At 39.6% G+C, this 21791-nt stretch overlaps 2 protein-coding genes and 1 long non-coding RNA gene across 3 annotated transcripts in view; 2 read left to right on the top strand and 1 right to left on the bottom strand.

The window, feature by feature from the left end:
- Window positions 1-21791, top strand: part of slc5a10 (solute carrier family 5 member 10) — a 33383-nt gene that overhangs the window by 9005 nt on the left and 2587 nt on the right. The window contains exons 9-14 of the mRNA XM_030141982.1: window positions 2902-3037; window positions 15053-15160; window positions 15251-15401; window positions 17459-17627; window positions 19954-20169; window positions 21606-21699. Coding sequence (XP_029997842.1) covers window positions 2902-3037; window positions 15053-15160; window positions 15251-15401; window positions 17459-17627; window positions 19954-20169; window positions 21606-21699 — 874 coding nt within the window. The remainder of the gene's footprint in view (window positions 1-2901; window positions 3038-15052; window positions 15161-15250; window positions 15402-17458; window positions 17628-19953; window positions 20170-21605; window positions 21700-21791) is intronic.
- On the top strand, window positions 261-2069 carry LOC115424628 (uncharacterized). The gene is made up of 2 exons (XR_003936113.1): window positions 261-740; window positions 1598-2069. It is a non-coding gene; the product is annotated as an uncharacterized LOC115424628 (long non-coding RNA).
- fam83gb (family with sequence similarity 83 member Gb) lies at window positions 877-12831 on the bottom strand. The gene is made up of 6 exons (XM_030141969.1): window positions 12637-12831; window positions 11528-12575; window positions 9210-9377; window positions 8232-8356; window positions 4593-5997; window positions 877-2614 (listed from the first exon to the last, which is right to left on the bottom strand). Exons 2-6 carry the CDS (start codon window positions 12029-12031, stop codon window positions 2240-2242), a joined length of 2577 nt encoding a protein of 858 aa, XP_029997829.1. The 5' UTR covers window positions 12032-12575; window positions 12637-12831; the 3' UTR covers window positions 877-2239.

The following is a 21791-nucleotide window of genomic DNA, read 5'->3' as shown; positions in this document are numbered from 1 at the left end:
AATTGGCTGAAAGTTTGGACATATTTTCAGTATGGACTACAACCACTGCTGCTGACAAAAAATTATGTCGAACACGGAGAAATGTTTGTTGGAAGTCTTAACCTTATACGTACAAATGTCGTGACATAACTAGTTATCGATGTAACAAATTAAGCAGGAATTAAAACAGGTTGTAGAAATCCGCTAGATTTTTGCCAAAATTAATATAAAACAGCTTTGCAGCACCTGGAGGGTTCAAATTCAAACTTTTTGAACTATCAGGGTCCAAATACGCAAATAAATGTACCAAAGACTAATAAAAGTGGGTTTAGCAAAAATATGACCCCTTTAAACTTCTTCCATTATAAACCTTACCCTATGCAAAAGCTGATGTAACCATCACTATATGGTTAGGTTTTCATAAAAAAGATGGATATTCAAAGGATAAGTTTTCAGTTCCTTCCTAATAAAGCTACAGTTATTAGCTTGTATCCACTCGTTGTTGTATAGTGAGATGCTGTAAAATATGGCCACTGGTTGTTACATTTACACAGGATTTCTGCAAGACATATAATGGTAAATCAACATGGTAACCCCTCTCACACCATCAACACCAGATCACAGTATTCTGAAAAATTACATGTAATGTCTTTATCACAGACAAGTTGATATGGAAATAATAACAGTACAAAATTCTGCAGAAAATGAAAGCACTTGAGGTAAATTGTAAATATTTGTTCAAAGGATAGTTTACAACAGTGGTCCCCAACCTTTTTTGTACTACGGACCGGTTTCATGCATGAAAATTTTCCGCGGACCGGGTAGAGGTGCGGGGGTTCCAAAAACAAAAACCTTTGTCAGTTCAGAGCATGTGATCTGAAACACTTACACTGTGTATCAGGCAATTCCAATGATTCTACAGTATAATATCAACTCACCCTAATGCAGAATCAGTTGGAACCCTGGATTTGTTTCCCTGCAACTAGATGGTCCCATCTGCGGCTGATGGGAGACACACACTCCAATTGTGTTCCGTATATCCAGTCTACTCATCGCAGAAAACCCGGCCACACAAAGATATGAGGTTGGAAACGGAAGAAGGACTTTCAGGGCTTTTGTAGCAATATCCGTATATTCTGCTTTGACTTTAATCAGGAATGCAAAGAGGTTTGAAGTTGTCTCAAACATGGATGGAGCAGTTTTGAGGTGCTTGTGTGTCATCTGTTGGGATGAACCTGTAACTTAGGCAGGAATCAGGCTATTTCCTTATAAATGCAGCTTTCTGTTTGCAGGCAGTCTGTGATGCTTCTGTAGCCCCGTCATTTCCTAATTTCTTCCTGAAAAAGTTCTCCAGTGAATTTTGTTTTTGGCTCATTTCTTTAGCTTGTGTTACTACTGATTCATGAAATGGCGCACCAAGGTCTAGTGGTTGTGAGACGAGTGCGAAAACGGTCGCTTTTCAAAATAAAATCTCCACCACACTAACGGAAAAAAATTGCTTTAATATTAACACAATTTTTTTTCTTTGTGGCCCGGTACCAAATGATCCACGGACCGGTACTGGTCCGGGGACCGGGGGCTGGGGACCACTGGTTTACAAGACTGAAGAGCCTGAGAGAAAGATTTATCACCTACAATGTACACTACCACTAAAAGATGTCCTAGCATAAGTCTTTGATAGACACATTTTTAAAAATCCATGCTCAGATGACTCTGCACATTGGTAAACATTCAAATACTGACATATTCTTTACTAACAGGTCTGTATCTGCACTAAATCATGTTACAAGACACTACAGATCCCATGCAGTAAGAAACCATCACCAAGAAATGTTGTTTGAAAGGTGATTGTCAGACAGCTCCTCTAAAAATATATTCGATAAGAAGGGAAAAAGTAAAATCTTTTTCTGGATGTGCTGCAAAATTTTATGAGTTTGTCCCAAGCCCTACCCTTCCACCACATTTCATAAAGATTGGTCCAGTAGTTTTTACATAATCCTGCTGAGAGAGAAGCAAACCAACTAATAAACCATCAAAGAGATGCAGTTGAAAACGAAAGCACCTTGGCTGACTTTGTACATCGTCAACTGTTGGCGGAACTAAACAATACCAATTAGTTCTTTTCATGATTTAAAAATAGAAAACAGCATGCATGCCAGAGATAATGTAGATCCCACACTAAAGAGTCACCAATTTCTTAGCAGGAAGTCTGTATCAACAAATGTCATGTCACATCATGTACCTGTGCCAGCCCGTGGTTTCACCTAGTAGCCTTGTTATTTGGAGGCGCTTTTTTCTGCGACGCTCCCCCTCCTCGTGCCCTCAACTGCCTGAAATTGTTCAGTTTTGAGAATGACATGCCCAGTAGTCCTGCCGGGTTAGCTGGTGGATGTGGTGAGGTATAGTCCGTCTTTCTGTTACCAGGGCTGTGGCGTCGCGGTGACCGACCAGAGCGCGTCTGAGTGTTCAGCTGGGCCGAATCGGGCTGAAGCATTTGACTCTGCCAGTAACGGTGTCCTCCGATAACAGGACCAGCTGCTCGCGCGGGTCGGTGAAAGCTTCCTGGTTTGGCGATGACTACTTTGGGTCCCTTCGATCTTGCGTCACGAGCTGGAGATCTGGAGGCCTGGAACAGCTAGGCACAGACAGGAATAAAAGAGTGGAATATGAGGTCCAGTGTGGTAGATGGCAAATCCTACACTAATGGAGGACTAATTCTTCCCAAGTCCAGTTTCCTAATACTCATCCTCCCTGTCTATAAACATTAAACTTCCCTCTACAAATGAAAATCACTCCAGTACTCCATGTAAAATTCTTCCATTAAAAAACTATTGTAACTTGTTGTTTTAAGCTTATGTAACCATAATTACTTTATTCGTGTGTTATGCAATTACCGTTATGATTTGTATTTTTTGGGCGTAGGTGATTGTTCAGCGATCCCTATCGGCTAAAAACATGAGCCATGTGAAAGGAGCCTCAATCTTGGCAGCATACCTGAAAATACTACCCTTCATCTTCATCGTCCTGCCGGGCATGATTAGCCGAGCACTCTATCCAGGTGTGTATGTGGGTGGACAAGCACACACAAACACACACACCTTTTTAACAGGTAGTAGCTTGCTTTGACACAACTGATAAAGCACACCCATTAGTTTTGGGTTTGTGTATGCGTGTCCTTCCTGTAACTCCAGATCATCTATGAACCCTGGTGCCTGTTTGTTCATGACAAACTTCCTCGAAACCACAGCATGTGAAATTTTTATGGATTACTTATCAAATGTTTTGAAATCTTTACACCATCAATGTGTCATCTAATTGTCACTGAGGTAAACCAAAGGATAGTGATGACATGCAACAGAAAAAGGAATGAGTGTTTTCAGTTATCTGAAATCAACAAATTTCAAAAGTAATTACGAATTTTGTTTTAATCAAGTAATGGTGCAATCTCTCAAAAAATGGAGAGACAACACCCATGTTTCTAAAAACATATTTTATGTGCATTTTGAAGTAGAAAAGGTTGATGTAAAACAGCGTAGCTTGAAAAGAAAATATGCTCACGTTCATACATGGTTTTACACTTCATACAAAAATGCACGGCAGCAAGATGAAAAATCCAGGTCCAGTATAAATGATCTATTCTAACCTGTGTTATGTTGAAATAGGAAAATGGATTCAAGCGGTAGCGCTAGCATCAAGAAAAAAAAGATAGTTCTAGATCCATCCAGTTTTGGAGACACACAGGTCATGGTGAGTTCCAGGGGTTACAGATGACTCACAGTTGCTTCGGGCAAAATTTTCAGATGACTGTGGAATAGTTTGAGGTTTACTTAAATTACTTTTTGCTAACCATGATGCTGCTGTTTCCTTTTGGACAAGGACCTCTTTGATTAAATGTATATTTCAGCACACAAGCATCCACACAAATTGATCAGAATATTTTTTCCCATGCACATAATATATAAAGTAAAAGTTAAGTGAAGTTCACCAGTATTAACGCCTGTAGGGAAATACATTTTATGCCTCAGAAGGCATCCCATTAGGACCAATACCCGGGAATCAACTCCACATCTAAACCAGTACTGAGGACAAGGGCTCTGATAGGAGATTTAACCTGTCAGACATGTTTTTTTTTTTACTTGTAATTTTTAATTTCACTCTCATTAATTCCTGCTGGAATTTACATTTGGAGTGACAAATCTTTTAATATACTTAATGGGAGATGGAAACACCTTTTCTCAATATTTCTGATCAAGGTAAAATTCAACTCATTGGTTATCAGACATTTCTCACCATCTTCCATTTATATACCCATACAGTGATAAAATATAGCTGCAACAACAGGTAGTGTGCAGTGATGAGGATATTGACTTATTCTTTCCTTACATCAAAAAACTGTAACAAAATATTCTTCTCCTTCAGTGTATCCATGCTTAACATAGCCTATACTGTTCCATTGTTTTGACACCATGCAGCCTGGTGTATTTACTCCAAAGCAGTTCATGAAAACATGTCTAATGAGCACTCTTTCCTGTTTTGCAACATTTTAAAAATATGCCTCATAGCTGTCTGTTAACAGGATTAATAATAGATATGAGTGATAACTGTCTGCTCACCTGTCCAATGTGTCGGTGTGGTGATGGGTGACCCTGTCTGCGAAGCTGCTGTGACCGGAGGATGAGAGCAGCACTGTCGTCTGTCTTGCTGGGCTCCCGAAGATCCAGCATGCTCTGGGAAAAGCGAGCCATCATGTTGAACCCGTCGTGCCGATTCCCGTGGCCTGACCCCAGTGTGACTCCGTTGATCAATGGGTCTTTCTGCTCTGGCTGTGCATCATAAAACTCCTCCTCTGACGCTGTGGAGTTGCTCGATGGGTCGTCGTTGGCCGCCCGGTCACAGTTGACCTTAGTGCTGTCTTGGCTACCATCCTCGTTACTTCCAGAGTCCTCAGCATTCGCCTTTGATTTAATACGACTGCGACCTGTCCTTACATCTTCCGGGGTTTTCATTTCAGCGTTAGAGTTAGCCAGTTCATCCACTTGGTCCATTTTTACCAGAGTGACCTGAGCTTCACTTGACTTCTCTGAGAGGGAGGGGTCTATTACTAACTGTAAAGTGCGCCGTTTAGGAATGGGAGGCGCTATGTTTTGTGATTCTGTAGTTTGTCTGGTATTGTCTGTAGGCTGTGGAGTATCAGTAACATTGGACTGTGTTGTGGGGGTTTGTGTGTTTGGTTTGTGTATGTCCTCTGTTAAAGGTATACTGGGCTGCTGAGGGGGGGCTCTGGAATCTGTTGTCTCAGTGTGGTCTGTATTTGCAGCTGTGTGTTTTTTCTCCTTGGACTGTTTTTTGGTTGGACTCGCAGCATTTGTAGAGGCCTCTGTGCTTGGATTTCCTGAGGGGGAGTTGGCTTTTCCTGCTTCATTTGCAACAGGACCTGAAGCAGGTTCCTCATTTTGAGCTGGTAGAGTCAGTGGTGCGCGGAAGCGTATAGCCTGACTGACCTCAAACCTCTCTGACCTCTGTAAGTGAACCTTATGGGCTCGTGTTTCATCCCTGATGTTTATGAAGCCAATCACATCACTGGGCGGGTCTGGCTCGGGCCATGTGGGCAGGTATGGAATCAAGTATGCACGCTCTAGACCCACCAATCCTGGGTGCATAGGTGGCTCCTCTGTAATCTTATGACGCTTTTTCAGAATCAACCCTGGGGGATTCTGGGTGTTTGAATTTTTGTTGCTGGAATTCTGGTCAGAGGAGGATGGACTTAACTGGGTTCCTGCAGCAACCAGGGCATACTTGGGATTGATGAGCTTCCGAGCCACTGAAGCTGGGACTGGAGCAGGAGCTGCCTGGGGGACCGGGTCAGGGAGCGGTTCCTCTGCCAATGAGACTTTGTTGAGAGACACACCTCTGGACAAGAAGTAAAGCTCCCGAAATTGTAGATCAAAAGTCTCCACTGCCTGTCCTGTGATCGCAGTGATGAGGTTACGGTCGAAACGAGAGGATGACCAGGTGAAGCTGAAACAACACAAATAAGCTCACATTAATTCACACCAGTGAATCCTCTATTAAATGCTATAATCTAAAGGGGATCATTTCTACCACTAGGCGTCTCTTAGTCAAAAGAAAAAGACCTAGTTTGAGGTCCCGGAGCAGCATTGAATTTATCTGATATGATTCAGGCAAAAAGGTGAAAGATAAAGGTTTATTCACATTACAGTTTATGACATATGTTCACGTTGTCATTTCATTGTAGTGAAACAACCACAAGTGGTGTCACCGAAACTAAGCTTAAATCCCAATTTTGCATTAGATGAGTTGACTGATCTAATGGTAAGTTAGCTTTACATTATGTACTTGTTAGCTTGGTAGCATTCATAAACCACTGGTTGTACACCATAGCAAGGTAGACTGTTATTAATACGTATTAATAAATAAGTTCAATTTTTATAATATTGTGGTATAAAAATAATCAACAAGAACCACAAATTCAATCAGATGTGTCTACATCATAATCTGTAAAGGCCGTTCTCTCAGCTATAGCCAAAAATGTGTTTCATGAAGCTAAAGAAACCTTCATGTCTTCACCACAAGAATCTTTTCAGTTTATCCTTAGGGCTGTGAATGTTTACACCAAATTTAAGACATTTTGTCAAGCTGTTCCTGTGATATCACATTTTTAAACATAAATGGGGAAAGACTGACTGTTAATTTAAACACTGATGGGATATCTGATATAATGTTCATACACAACAACATTTCTACTAAGATATTGTCATGTGGAACTGGTACATATCATAGCTTTAAACTGACTTGTCGTCTGACTGCGCATTTAAAAACATTTCCTTAATCTATCATTACAGGTTATTGCAAAGTCTGCATGTCCCACTTCCTGATTAAACATTACACTGACACTGGTCATCTTAAGTCAAGCATAGCATTATGCTCTTTGATCATGACTCTTGTATATCCTTCCTTGACTTGCAGAGAGGAGTCACATATGTAAGAATATGCAGATACTTTATTAAATAAGCCACTGTATAATACAGTAAGAGTTGAGTAAAAATGGAGGAGCAAATACATGTTTCACTCCTCAACACAACTTTTAACAGAGTACATTTTTGTGTAAAATGTGAATTGCTCACAGTGAAGTATACAGCTGTAACAGCACAGCTATTCTGGTTGAATAAACCAATAGCTATGGCTATTTTATTTCAACCAGATTGAAATCACTCACAATCAAATTCCTACTGAACTGTTTAGATGGATACAAAATAATGAAGTCTGATAAGGTGTGTTTACAGGCCCCAAAGTATTTAATGACAACAACCATGCAGAGCTTTGTTGATATCTGTGAAAGTGGTTCCACTGGCCATGTGTAATCGGCCAGAAATATAAGAAAAGACGTTTTTTATCAGTGGTTTAGTGAATTCTGGCTTTGTTCATCTTGTTAAACTCCTGTTTTGCGTGAATGACTTGTTGTTTGGAGCCTTTCTGTAATCAAGGCGTCCAAGAATCCTTGAATATTTTACAGTCTTGAACAGAAAATGTTGTAAAAATGACAGACCAGTCTTGTCTTCTGTCCCTCCCAGAAACATGTCCCATTGCCAGATGATCCCCCCACACGAAGCAGACATACACAGAAAGAATATACAGTATTTATTCCAACTAGAGATGAAGTGTCAGATGAAGTGTTGACTGGGTTTATGCTACAACACTTAACCGAACTGAAAATTCCTTTTAATCAGGCCATTTTCTTGGATATATGACACGTTTTATTGTTTATTGTTTTGTATTATATTGTATTTATTGTTAATTTCTATAATTTAGTGGAATATTATGGTTCATATAAATGCACCCAGGGACAGTCAATAATAGTTAACAGGTAAGTAATCTAACATATATATTTGGTGGGTTTGCCTAGTTTCAAGTTTATAATCACAGTAAAGCTACAACATTTTCATGAGTTATCAGGTTTTTATTGGCAACTGAAAGTTTACATGCAACAGCAATGCTACAGTGACTCTTTAAGGGGTTAAATGTTTGTTGAAAAATGAGGTAGTCCCAGTGGAACAGGCTACAGTTTCCATTGTTACTAGTGTTTTTATGATACCACTAGTTGGGATATACACAATACACAAACTACACAGAGAAAGGCACTGTGCACATGCATAATGAGCCTTGCATTCTTTTACATATCTGAGGAACCATATCATACCACAACAGATACAGACAGAGGTCACGCTGCTCACCTGTAGGAGCCAGAGATGGCTTTGTCTCCGTCCACTAGGAGGAACTTCTGGCTTAGTGATCCACGCACTCTCTGTGCTGAGCGTGTGAAAAACTCCACCCCCCCACAGCAGCGTACACGCAGATTCTGCACAAACATGCAGGGATAATAGTAATGTAAAGAGAGGCTCTCGGAGGTTTAATAGTGACAAGAGGAAGGATTGTCCCAGACAAAAATAAATAGGCAGACAGAAAAGAATTACCTTCACAGAACAATGTGCCTCTGTTAATACCACCATACCTCATGCTTGCTGATTTTACAGGTTAGAGCATGGACTGTATCTGCAGTATGTATGTGCATGCTTTTATGGCACACCCTGTGTTGTTTGTCTTTAGCCCTGTGATAAGGGTGTGGTTGCAGGCTGAGCGTTACCTCGTAAGTAAATGTTCTGTGCGAAATCTCACAAGAGACACTAACCATAGAAGTCGTAAATGTTCATAATGAAAATGGGAGATAAGACAAGTTTGAAGAGAAGCAGTCTAGGGGTTATAGCTAGGAGGAAGAAGAGAGAAACCATATTATAGAAAGTGAGTAATGTGACATGAAAATGAAAGTCGTTAAAATAATTAGAAAGCCCCTAACCAAACACTACATATTTTCTGTTACCGCCTTAACCAGTTCAACTTGGCAAGTAAAGGAATAACAAGGAAATACAGCCTATGGCAGTCAACTAGCTGCAGCATGCATATTACCCAGTCCTGCAGGCAAAAACATGTTCATGTTACATCAATTATGTACCTTCCTTTGAAATATTATCCTTTTATTAATATTCTATATCTGTATTATTATTGCAAAGGTGTCAATACTAAGATATTATTTTTCAAAGTCGGCACCAGACCTTTTCCTGTTATTCTGCGATTACTGTGAATAGCTGCTCTAACTAGTTCATCTTTCATCTTATCAAAACATCATCTGGGTGTGTGTCTGTGTAGCTGCATACCTTTAGATGTCCACGATGCATATCAGCTCTGCCACACATGGAAAGAAAGCAAGGGACTGCAGCCGTGTCAATGATGATGTACACAGGAACTTTGCGTTTGTAGGCCGCATCCAGCAGATCCCGAAAGATGTCCACATCAGTAAAAGCATCCATCACCACGGCTATCACCTACACACACACAGACAGATGCACAGACACAAACATACAGAGGAAACCACAAATGGTTTTAGTGTTTCCTGGTCTGGGTGGAAGAGACCGAGTCGAGCTATCCTTATCAATGATATACAAACCACTCAAATCTCAGAGGAAGTGGATCATTTAAGGAAAGTGCATAGAATCTCAGAGAATGTTGTGACAGTAAAGAACTAAAAAAGATTCACTGTAGGCAGATAATGTTCCATTAAGTTACTGTAGAACAAAGTGATTTGCATGATGACCCTAGTGTGTGGACCATGATTTCCCTGTATTCTGCACACAACACTGTCTATTCAGTCTTGACCAGTCTGAAGCTGCAGAAAAAGTTTAATGCTGAGATCATCAGCGGTTTAAAGATGTTTATGACATTTCTAGACATTGCACATAGTTAAAATCATAAAACTAGAACATATAGGAGGTAATAAAAATAACAAGGAGAGCCATTATTTATATACTGATGATTAATATTATGCTGACATTTACAAACTTAACTACCTTCATTCATGTACTTAAAAGTAAACTGGAAGTACTTGTGTTTGATTTAACTATTTCCATTTTAGGCAACTTTTAACTTCTACTTCAGTAAATCATTCTACTGATTAACTGAATATTTGTGATAAACTGAAGCATTAAATGTTCCTTTCACGAGTTGGGAAAATGAATATCCTTTAAGATAAATAAATGTTTTAAACCCCTCTTAGATTAACTGCAAAATGCAATATCACAAAACTGAAAAAATGTGTTTTTTTAATCTTGTGAAAATTTTTTCAGAGATACGTGGTCCTCACAAGACAGAGGAACACATGACAAGTGAAGTGTTTTCACAGTACGCTATTTATACTTTTCCTTTAAGTCAAGAATCTGGATAGTTTTTTGTCAGTGTCATGTAGAATAGATTAATTGCTGTCAAGTAAAGACAGACAAGGTGCATGTGCCAGGATTTATGTATGTGGAAGGCAAATGTGAAACAGGGTGCTGGTATGTAATGCATTTGGTGACGTCAGAGCGTTTTCTTTCCACACTTGTGTCAAGATGAGACTTGTTTCATTAAAAGTTTGTTGTGAGAATGTGTAAGTCTAGCACATTGGAGAGAAAAGAGCAAAAGGGAAGTAGGTCTGTGACACAGGCAGAGGTAAATAATAAACTTTAAGTGAGATAGAATTAGATGATGACTAAACAGGAGTAGCAATTGAAAGTCAGAAGAGGTCTGGATGTAAAATGTGTCAGACAAGATGTGAATAGGTTACCTTTGTTTATGTTGTACAGATATTAACAAAAATATCCTCAAGCCTAAACAGTGTAGGTTCAATATTCTAAACCACATCTGCAAGGCCAAGATATTACAAAGGTTTTGACATTAAGGAGTATTCACATGTGTAATTTTATCATTTAACTAAAAGTGTGACCATCCTTCAGTTTATCATAGATATTAAAAAATTGTAGTATTTGAAAATAAATAGTTTTCATTGAACAAGAGGGGGATGAAAAATTTAATCTGAAAAGTAACTAAGACCATTAGACAAATGTAGAGGAGTAAAGAGGACAGCATCTGTCTCTGAGATGTAGTGGAGTAGAAGTAAAAATATAAAGTGGCAAAAAAGATGGAAATGACCATTGAAGGAAAATAAGTTCCCAGTACCTAACATTAGTACTGAAGTAATGAAGTAAACAGTACTTGAGTACATGTACTATGTAGTTACATTCTACTACAGCACAAAGGGCCTGTCCCCACAATATCACCTTACACTAAAAACAAAAACAGACTCAAGCACAGTTTTAAACAGCCCCCCCCCCCCCACCATACACATACATCTGTAGTGAAGGGTCAGCGTTTTGTATATTTCAGTAGTTTTTGTAGTACTTTAGTAGTATCTGTATATTTAATATCTTATCTTGTAGCTTTCATATATTGCTTAAATTTTCAGTGTTTTGTATGATTTTTTTATACAGTCCTTTTTGCACTTATTGCTTTTGCTGCTAAAATAATTGTCATAGTTCCTGTGACACTAACAATAAAGGTCTATTCTATTCTATTCTATTCTATTCTATTCTATTCTATTCTATTCTATTCTATATTTGCACCTGTGTTCCTACCAGTCTTCTATCTTACACCATGGTCTTACCCTCTGGGCTGATGCTATGCATTTCCGCACCACCTCCTTGATATGTGTCTGTCCCTCCGCTGGAGGTTGCGTGTACACGGTCACGCGTGTGACCCCACGGTATGATATGGCCTCTGGCCAGCCCAGGTCCAGTTCGGCCACGGAGAATTCGGATCGGTCCGGCCAGTACTGCAGTGACACCTCTCCGTCCCCCGCCTCCTCCCCGGAGCCCGGGGTGGTGTTCCCCGGAGCCGGGCCAGAGGTCGGGGTCTCCGCTTTCTGGTGGTGCTCATGTCCCGGTCGGTAGGCCTCCGCTGTCCGTTCGATCCACTCCAACTCCGGCTCCGAGAGGAACTCCCGGACGCCGTGCTTCTGGAGGTATTCGGTGAAGGCGTCCCGGCCCCGGGTGATGAGGGCCTCCAGGCCCAGCCTCTGGTCCTCACTGTAGAAGAACTCCGGCTTACTCTCACTCACCCGCAGGTTGACGTGGTGCTCATCCAGACACTGCACCTGGGACAGGGCCATGACCCAAACACTCCGGCACCCACAGAGTTAAGCACACAAACCACTTTGACCCAGTTTCAACGGTCGGTCCAGCGGGTCTAAACTTCCACGGACTGGTCTGCCTGGACTGGGCCCATACTGTGTCCGTGGGACGGGGGTCGTGTAAACAGATCCCGGCAGCGGGAGGGTGTTCATCTGAGGTAAATAAACCGCTAGAACAGTTCCTCAAAGCGGGCTCCGGATCAACACTGAGCTCAGATTACCCTTCACACACCAACCTCAGGTGTTGCCGAACAAAGCACCCCGCCCTGGGCCACGCCTTCCACCTGACAGGGCCGAGGACCTGCAGGGACCGGTCCGGTCCAGAGGCAGCCGCCGCGGGGCCCGGCAAACACGGGGACCGGCTGGATGAGTGTGAGAGTGTCTGCCAGTGAGTCAGGCTGAAGCGGAACACAGACTGGAGGAGAAACAAGTCATTAATCCTCCCTGAAACGTGTTGAAACTGACTGTGACTCAGACGCTGACGAGACACTTCTGTGGTTCTTTGTCGGAGCCACAGCTGCTGCTCACACACACACACACACACACACACACACACACACACACACACACACACACACACACACACACACTTGTTGATTTCCCCCAAACACTAAAACTCCACCAGTGGATTTACGTGGCGGGTGGGAGTCTCAGCCTTCAGTCGATCCGGTTCCGCGGGTCCGGTTTACAGTCCTCCCTCTGTAGACCGACGGTTCATGGAGGTCCAGCGGAGGGAGCGGCGGATTTACCGGTACCTCTGACCCTGGAATTCGGCAACGGAAGCTCGATTACCGGGGGCTGGAAGGAGGGGTGTCGCTTAGGAAAGGGAGGATTTAACTCCACCCTCTGACCGGACATTAGGGAGAGAAACACTGCTTTACCTCCTCAGTTAACACCAAGCACCAGAAAGAGGAATAACAACTCACACACACACACACACACACACACACACACACACACACACACACACACACACACACACACACACACACAACTTATTTCACAACATGTTACTCAGTCAAAGTGATTTTATAGGGAGAAAACAAAAAAAAAAATTAAAATAATCTTAACAATAATCATTTTATTCTTTACTCTTTGTATCGTCTTAAAAACAGCCATTTCATGTTTTTTACTTGTAAAGCTGCTCTTAGACTACTCCATTTTTTTGATTTAGTAAATACAGTCCATAAAACTACACTCCCCATGGAGATCTCAACGTTTTATTATCTGATGTTTGATGATTTTGTTGCTCCTTATACAATCCCTTGTATATTGTTTTGCTTTGGTCTGCAGACTACATTCTTGTGAGTGTTTTTTTTTATTTTTTTTTTTATAACAAGTCTCAGGTCTCACATGGAAAACCCATTCTGTTCTAAATGAAACCGCCTGATTAAATAAAATTTAAATTAAATTAACGTGATCAAACCATCTGCAGCTACTTGGAAACCTGACTATGAGTGGCTTCATTAAAGGTTTGCTGGTTAGATAAAACATTTCAATGACTTTTGCGTTATAATATCTACACACTAGTGCATTTAAGATTAAAAGTAGGTCAAGTCGAGTGTTACCTACATAGTGATTCACCAAACAAACAGTCTCTGCATGTGAGACACAGAAACAACATTCGACTTAAATATGTGAGTGATGTGCTCTAATCTAATCTTAACCTCTATGAGATCGTTTCTAGTGACAGCATCAGTCCAACGAGGCCAAACAGCGATAACAACAGTATTGAGGGTATTGACTTTCCTTTTCTCTCAGAGTCTAAGGTGTCACAGTAGAGTGTATCATGTTACAGAGGAGGGAGGTATTTCATATGCATGTGTTCATAGTTGTTTCCAGGCTATCATGTGTTTCTATGCTCTCGTGTGCATTTAAAGCACATTTACACTCCTGTTGTGTGTGAACAGGAGCTCAGATGAACAATATCTTACCACAGATTATTGTTACTGCAGGGTTTGTCTAATTATATGAACACATTACAGCTTTTAGTGTCATTTTAGATGATATTTTATACAATGAGGAGGAAGTACTACAGTGTAAAACCACTGTTATGCATTCAAAACCTTATCTAAACCAAGTAAAAAGACAGAAGCGTTAACTAACAGTAAAAGCCAAAAAGTGTAAAATAACCCATGTCACAAAAATGAGTATTACTAGATTATACACTGCAGCCCATAAAACAGGAATTTTTTTTTTTTACATTCCTCTTTTTATTCCTATTTATACACATCAGTAATTACCTTTGAATGAAGGTAGAAAAAAAAAACCACAAACAAGTGAGAAGTGATATTATAATATTTACAACAGTGTAATATTGACCTATGTGTAGATGTGTTTGTCTTCAATGTAGCAGCTGATAATTAATTTTATTGAAATTTCTAGTGATTTTTATCTCAGGTTAATTTCTATTTTATTTTATTTTGTCTTATTTTGTTTTATATTGTTTTCATCCAAATGTTTTTGTTTTTTTTTTTATTGAGCCCAAATATCTTATACATATAGAACTGTTGTGTTAATGCTCATTTCTGCTTATTTCTAAAAAAAAAAAAAAATAACATAACTAAAAATAAAATAAAAATGCAGAGGTATTGGATTTGTATTTCTCACAAATATTTAACAGATACAAGTAGGGCAGGATTGGCTGATATTTCAAAGAAAAAGGGTAGTTCATTTCTTTTTCATCTTAGTGACGTGATTCTGCACATTAACTAGTAATTAAAATGACTTGTAATAAACGTGGAGAAGACAGAACTGTATTTGTAGTGGAATAACGGTGAAAGGAAATACTCAGGTCAAGTACACATTGTACTTGAACAGTGCTTGATTAAATGCATTTATTAATATTCTTAGTTACATTTATATTTTCTCTATATATAATACTTTTCATATACTGCCTATGAGGACACAAATTTATGCTCAGCTGTGTTGAAGCTGAGAACAGAATCAAATTAATGTAATAGAAAAGTCTTGTGCACTGACTGTTTGTGTACTTTTCAGACTCTGTAGGATGTGTTGATCCTGAGGAGTGTGTGCGAGTGTGCGGAGCTGAGGTGGGATGCTCCAACATCGCGTTTCCCAAACTGGTCATTGAACTGATGCCAAGTGGTGAGAACGCTGCTCTTATGTCATCTACGTTAGAGTTTTGTTTTGAATGCCTCCGGTGGTCTCTTACTTTTGTGCATGTGTTCATCACAGGCCTCAGGGGATTGATGATAGCTGTAATGATGGCGGCCCTGATGTCTTCGTTGACCTCCATCTTTAACAGCAGCTCCACGTTATTCACCATGGACATCTGGAAGAAACACCGTCCAAGTGCATCAGAGAAAGAGCTGCTGCTGGTTGGCAGGTAGGACGGAAGCATGAGGAGAACGACCACCTGCAGGACACAAAAGTGTTTATACGGTATTTGTTCACATGGTAGGACTTTTTTTTTTAACCCATAAAGACCCAGTGCTACTTTTGAGGCAGTTCCCAAATTAATTTTCCTCTCAATCTAATCTTTCTTAAGTGATTTATTACCATTTATTATAATATTATCCTCTGTATTTTGTAATTTTTTTTGGTGTAAATCATGTATTTTCCTGTATTTAATTGGTGATCATGTAGATGTTCATGGAAGCTCAGATTAAAGTTGAAGGATATGTTAAAAAACAAAGAAAACTGAAGTAAAAAAAGTGACTTTTTAAGCAAAGATATCAATAACTGAACATAACTAGAAAAGCACTCGGAGAGCGCAGACCTCTGCCAAGGCAGATCAGTCCCCCCCCCCGATCACCACCAAAATTTAATCATTTGTTCCTTGTGCCAGTATCAACATTTCCTGAAATTTTCATCCAAATCCGTCCATAACTTTTTGAGTTATCTTGCACACAGACAGACAGACAGACAGACGCCGGCAAAAACATAACCTCCTTGGCAGAGGTAAAAATAAGCATCTACAACAACCGTCACTGATCCAACTCCATGGGTTTTACTGGTGAATCAGTGTTGTAGAAGGTGATGGTGTTTCCACATTCACTGCGGAGACTCTGAACGTCCAAGTGATGACCATGAAAAGATGACAAACTCCATTTTACACCAATTATTTACATAGTTTGGTAGGATTAGGGGATCAGAAGTTATTAAACAATTTAGATCAGTAAGTAGTTTTGGTCGTCAGATGCTGTTTGGGTCTTTATTGGTTAATGTAAAAAAGTAAAATGACCTGAAAATATTTAAATTTACAAACTGTCTGTTCACAAAAAATATGAATAGCATGAACAAATATGAAAAAAAGAAGAAAGAAATAAGTGTAATTTTAGTAATATTCTGCCTGTTACTAAATGGTTTGTGCCTTTGTAGATCTACTGAGATATATAAGTTTAATGGCAATATGGTAGGACTTTAATGTGAGAGACAGTCATGTACATGCCGTGGAGTGAGTACATCATCCCCCTTCTCAAACTTAGTACGCTCTCTTAGATTCCCTTTGATGCATTTTCTCACAGCTGAAAACAAGCCTGTTCTTCTGAGCTAATGAGAAGTGTATTTTTTTAATAGATTCATGGTTCTCACAGCTCTGCAACACTAAAATGCATTGCTGTAGATTAAACTACCAGCAGTTTTTGAAGTTGTTCAAATGAGATCTGTTGCGGTAAAATGAAAGCAAATGTCATAAATAATAGTAAATGGTTCAACTGTTATGTAAATATGTAGCTTATAGAGTTTTATTACTACTATTATTATTATTTATATATTGTTTGTCTTCTGCTCTATCTATATGCATGCATTGCACTTTATTCTGTTGCTGCCATGACCAGTGAATTTCCCCAATGTGGGATCAATAAAATCTCATCTAATCTCATCTAATATCTAGCTCAAGGAAGGGTGTGAACATTATTTGGATTGTCAGGCTGTTATATTGTATGGTGTGGGTCGGTGTACAGATGCAGATATAAATTGGTGTGTATATATTTATATATGTGTATGTGACTGTATGTGTATGGGTGTACAGGTTTGTAGGGGTGTGTTTATGGTTAATCATAATCTTATGTTCATCATATCAAGTGATTAAACACTAACAATCTGAGGACTGGAATCAGGGGGTAGGACTGGATAAGCAGTGGCTTCTTCCTACTCTCTTTCAGGCACAACAGTTGTTCTTTTTTCTATTATTCTATTTTTTTTTTGTTTTTGTTTCATTTTATGTATTTTTTTCTCTATGTTTTGTATTATGTTTGTGGTTGAAATAAACTAAACTAAAAAAAAACATCTAAACTAAATCATGGACAGAGATCATTTTAGCGCACAGTGACTTTTAAGTTTCATAATTTTAGCACATTATTGTCACAGTTTAAGTACTTTCACTGATGTAATGAATGGCTGTGTTTCTTCCACTGCTGTGTATGTGCATATCTAACCCAGGATCGTGACAGTGATCTTGGTGGTGGTGAGCGTGGTGTGGATCCCCATTTTACAGTCGGCTAATAGCGGCCAGCTGTACGTTTACATCCAGTCAGTGACGAGCTACCTCGCTCCACCCGTCACTGCTGTCTTCACTCTGGCAGTCTTCTGGAAGAGGACCAACGAACAGGTAACAGATGTGCAATTCAAGTTAGGACAAAAATTAATGATTGTATTTTGAACCCATTTAATCATGAAAAGAACATCCTGCATGTAGTTCATGGTTGAATAAATGTGAAGGTTTATTTCATGGCTTACCCTTTCCAAATTGCAGCTGATATTCTTATTTTGTGTTTTTGTCATTGCTCTGTTTGTCCTTTCCCCCACACCGTATGGGTGTAGTGTTTTATTAGTCTCACATGGGACCCAGCTGAGTGCAGACTGACTGCTTGTTGTGCCTCCACATATGTGTGTGCAACCATTAATGTTTGCATGTGTTTCTCACCCATTTTATGAAGTGTATTGTTCCTCATTTCCTGTGCAAAAGAGTTTGGACTCACTGCACTTTCACTTCGCAGAAAGTAGTAGTTATTTTTTGTCAGATAAGGAGAAGAAGAGGTGATTATGGGGGAAAAGATTACAGAGTGAAACAGAAGAAATAACAGAGCTGCAGTTAGAGTTTTAGTGTTTGCCCAAAGATAATACATGAGTTGAAACATGACTGCAAGTAAAAACTGGAAGATTGAATCTCTGTTTTATTAGAGCAAGGCCTGGGTGTGTCAGCTCGCTGTTGGCATTCTGTTGAAGTACTTAAATGAAGAGGATTTACTCCGAGTTTTCCACAATGCAGGGATTCTTCTCCTTGCTCTTTTATTTTAATCTTACCTTTTTCTGTGTTTACTGTGAACTTGCCAGGGGTTATAAAAACTTGGCCATAGCCTCGTAAAACACTAATTTAGTGATTTGTAGGGAACAACGTCCATTTGTCTGGCTTAAGAGAGCTAAATTTAGGTGTAAACCTTTTATTAATATGCAATTTACATACAGTACGTGTGAATGTTTTTCCCCTAAGTGATGTTTGAACTTGGACATCTGAAAGAACTTGTTCGTTTGGACCATTTAAAGCAGAGTTATATGAGGTACTATCAATAGTCGGTGTATTATGTGGAGTAGATGATAGTCAGGTCTGCCCTAGTATGGAGAAGTAAAAGCTAAGTGATGTATCAGTTTCAGTGCATGCTGTATTTGGAATATTTTCACCACTTCACCCTTGTACACACATCCTTTTCTGACAAAACAATATTTCTTTCTTCAAGATCCCTTTTGATAAAACAATAATTTTTATCTCACAGAACAGGAGAGTTGCTGGTCTACTTCTATATTGATCAGGTAGTTATTTGTGTTATTGTGTGACATTAGTTTAAACAGTTTAAATTAGTTCCATTTCAAACTAGCAAATGAAGGAAGTGATTGAAGCTCCTGTAAACTCGCATGTTCTGTGAGGAATAATTTCTGTTTTTGTAAAAGGAGTCTCCTTCTCCCCATTTCCTCTTCTTCTTCTTCTACTTCTTCATGTATTTAGGATTTCAATGAGATGATTTTGTTAACTGTGGCTTAGAAAAGTCACACTCATACGTACTCTCTTTAGACTTAGAGGAAGTTAACTTGAAAGATCAGCTGCACAGAATGGTCTGTACCATAAACGCGTTGATCTTTTTATTTGTTCACATAAACACAGTATGCATTCTGTTTTAACAGTCCTAAAGGTATTGACTCACGGGGTCAAAGGGCAGATGTGACTACCCTGTATGTGTCATCTGACTGAGTCTGGCACACCAGACTCAGCAGAGAATAAACAGACCTATTAACTGTACATGACAAGTCTATTCTGTGAACCAGCGTCATGCATAACTTATCAAACCAGTATTTAACTTGTCGTTTGTGTCATTATCATCAGCACGTGCAGTGGAAGTCTCTTTCTTTCTTTTTCACTTTGACAAAAATAAGATCCCTAAAATGAAGTGTGAAGTTTTAAAATGTTTGAGTATAAACATGAAACTGAAAAACAGACTGTTCTGCAATTGTTGGCATTTGTACAACAATGTTAACTGTTAATGTTGTTTTTACTCATGTGCTGCTTGAAAGAAAAATAAAACATTCCAAGACATTCAGAGATAATTGTTTTGAAGTGAAGAGAGTAAGAGCCAGGATTGGAAACTTTAGAAGTAAAAAACTGTTAAGAATAGTATGAGAAGTATATATGTTGAGTATTTTTTACATGACTGAGTCGAACCGCACAGGTCGCATTCTTTGAACAAAGAAGCAGACACAGGTATTTGTGCCATTACACGTGTGTGTATTTAACTGAGGAGTGACATGACAATGACAGATTCTCATGTTGGGAAAAGTGAGAGTGTTTTCAGTGAACACACCCATCTGTGACCTGGAGCAGGACCTTGATCTTAGGAATGCATTGCAATGTGTTTGTACATTGGTGTGTTTGAATGTGTTTTCAGGGTGCATTCTGGGGCCTGATGGTTGGACTGGTGGTGGGGGTCTGTAGGATGGTGCTGGAGTTCGCTTTCCCCCCACCCAGATGCGGCGTTGTGGACTCTGCACCGGCAGTGCTGCGAGGTGTCCACTACCTGCACTTCGCCATCCTGCTCTGTGGCCTGACTGCTATTGTTGTTGCTATTGTGTCACTGCTCACACCACCACCCAGCCATGAACAGGTGTGTCTGCATAGATACAGTAAATAACAATAGAGCGGGTTGACTGTTAATGCACCTGTAGTGTTATCAACTGGAAATAAAACACAAGATGGATTTGAGGGAACTGGCAGCTGTACAACTGTGAGCTGATTAACTGAAGTTTGACCTGACTATGTGATATCAAGAGGCCGTGTCTGTCTAAATCCAAAAGACCAACAATCTTCCGCAGAGTTAAGTCTCACAGAACAGTACAAATAGTCTTATGCACCCATAAAAGGATAAAGTTGATGTTTATTTAAAGATCTGACGGCCTTACGTCACACAGCCTGTAAACGAACTAAAAAAAGGCTTTCTGATAAATCTCAAGTGTCAGACGTAGTTAGTGTTGTGCCAGCACTGGAGACATTCTAGAAATGGGGAAAAAAACTCAGGTTTTTGTTTCTGAAAACCATTCAAAGTCATCCTGGGTGGCAGTAAGCCAAAGGTACAAGGACAATGCCTTTGTTGAGGGTGTCAGGGGGAACTTGTTTTGGTGGAATGTTTGAATGTAATGAATTGAGCCCTGGCTTTAAAAAGGCAAAATCCCTGCAAAACAAAATATTACAAAGAACCAAGCAAACCTGTCTTATTACAAGATCCAAATGTTCATCAGAATCTGCCATTTTCAGCTCATAACTACACTTGGAAAAGATAGTGGGAGAGGAGACCAGTGGTTGGATTATTACAAAAGGCTCTTTCCTGTGAATCAGACTAATGAATCCCTTTAGAATTAGATGAGTGGAGGTCTTTCTCAGGATGATGATGCTCTTTTCACAGGGAATGAGGGGTCACTGAATGGTCTGATGACTATGAAAATGATGTGAATCATATCCTACAGCCAATGTTACAAGTCGCATTTACTATGTGTTTCATTACAGATGAATACTTGCCCTTAAAGCTTCTGTTGTTTTGGCGTCATTGAACTGAAATTCCATAAATACTTCAGCATATTATAATTCAAATAATCTGAAAAGAAACATGACCTCTGACCTTTATCTTCACCATGATCTGTTTAAAGACTGTAGAAAATTTAGGACGTGGCAAAAGGCTTCATTTTTTTCATAAATTCTTTCGGGTTAGATGACATCTGTAAGAGTTTGGACACGACTCTACTGTTTCCTTAACAGTGATATGTAGGCTTCATGTTTACATAGCAGACTGAGGTGACATTATGTCACCTAAGGTTATATTTAGTCCTTTGACTAGGACTGAGAGGACAGAGCTGTTGAGGGAAAGTGTGTATTTTCGCATTCTGGCATTTTTCTGTGACTACAAATGATGAATTAATATATAGTCCATACAGTTCTGTCAAGGTTTTTCAACATAAGCTTAAATTCATGACTGACAAAATGAAAATACATCATATTTTTGCTGAACATGAACTAGTTCCTTAGGTGCATTTGGTCTTTTTGTCCCAGGTGTGTAATCTGACCTGGTGGACTCTGACTGAAGTGCCACAAAGAGAAATTCCTCTACAGAAAGTGTCCTCTGTCAGCCACCGTAGCTCCCAGGGTAAGAGCCTGAATATTTGAGCCACATGGAATAAAAGCAGCAGCCGTCATGTGACAGACACTCATTTATGCCCACACATTTCCTGTGTGTCT

The sequence above is a fragment of the Sphaeramia orbicularis genome, chromosome 1 (genome assembly GCF_902148855.1).
Source record: "Sphaeramia orbicularis chromosome 1, fSphaOr1.1, whole genome shotgun sequence".
Classification (NCBI taxonomy): Eukaryota; Metazoa; Chordata; class Actinopteri; order Kurtiformes; family Apogonidae; genus Sphaeramia; species Sphaeramia orbicularis.
The sequence above is the reverse complement of the archived record's forward strand: the minus strand, read 5'-3'. Positions and strand labels throughout refer to the sequence as shown.

Coding starts and splice junctions, on each gene's coding strand:
- fam83gb (XM_030141969.1), bottom strand. CDS start 12,031: ATGGCCCTGTCCCAGGTGCAGTGTCTGGATGAGCACCACGTCAACCTG. Junction 5,998..8,231: donor GCCATCTCTGGCTCCTACAG/GTGAGCAGCGTG, acceptor GTGTTGTTTCAG/CTTCACCTGGTCATCCTCTC. Junction 2,615..4,592: donor CACACCGACACATTGGACAG/GTGAGCAGACAG, acceptor GTCTGTGCCTAG/CTGTTCCAGGCCTCCAGATC.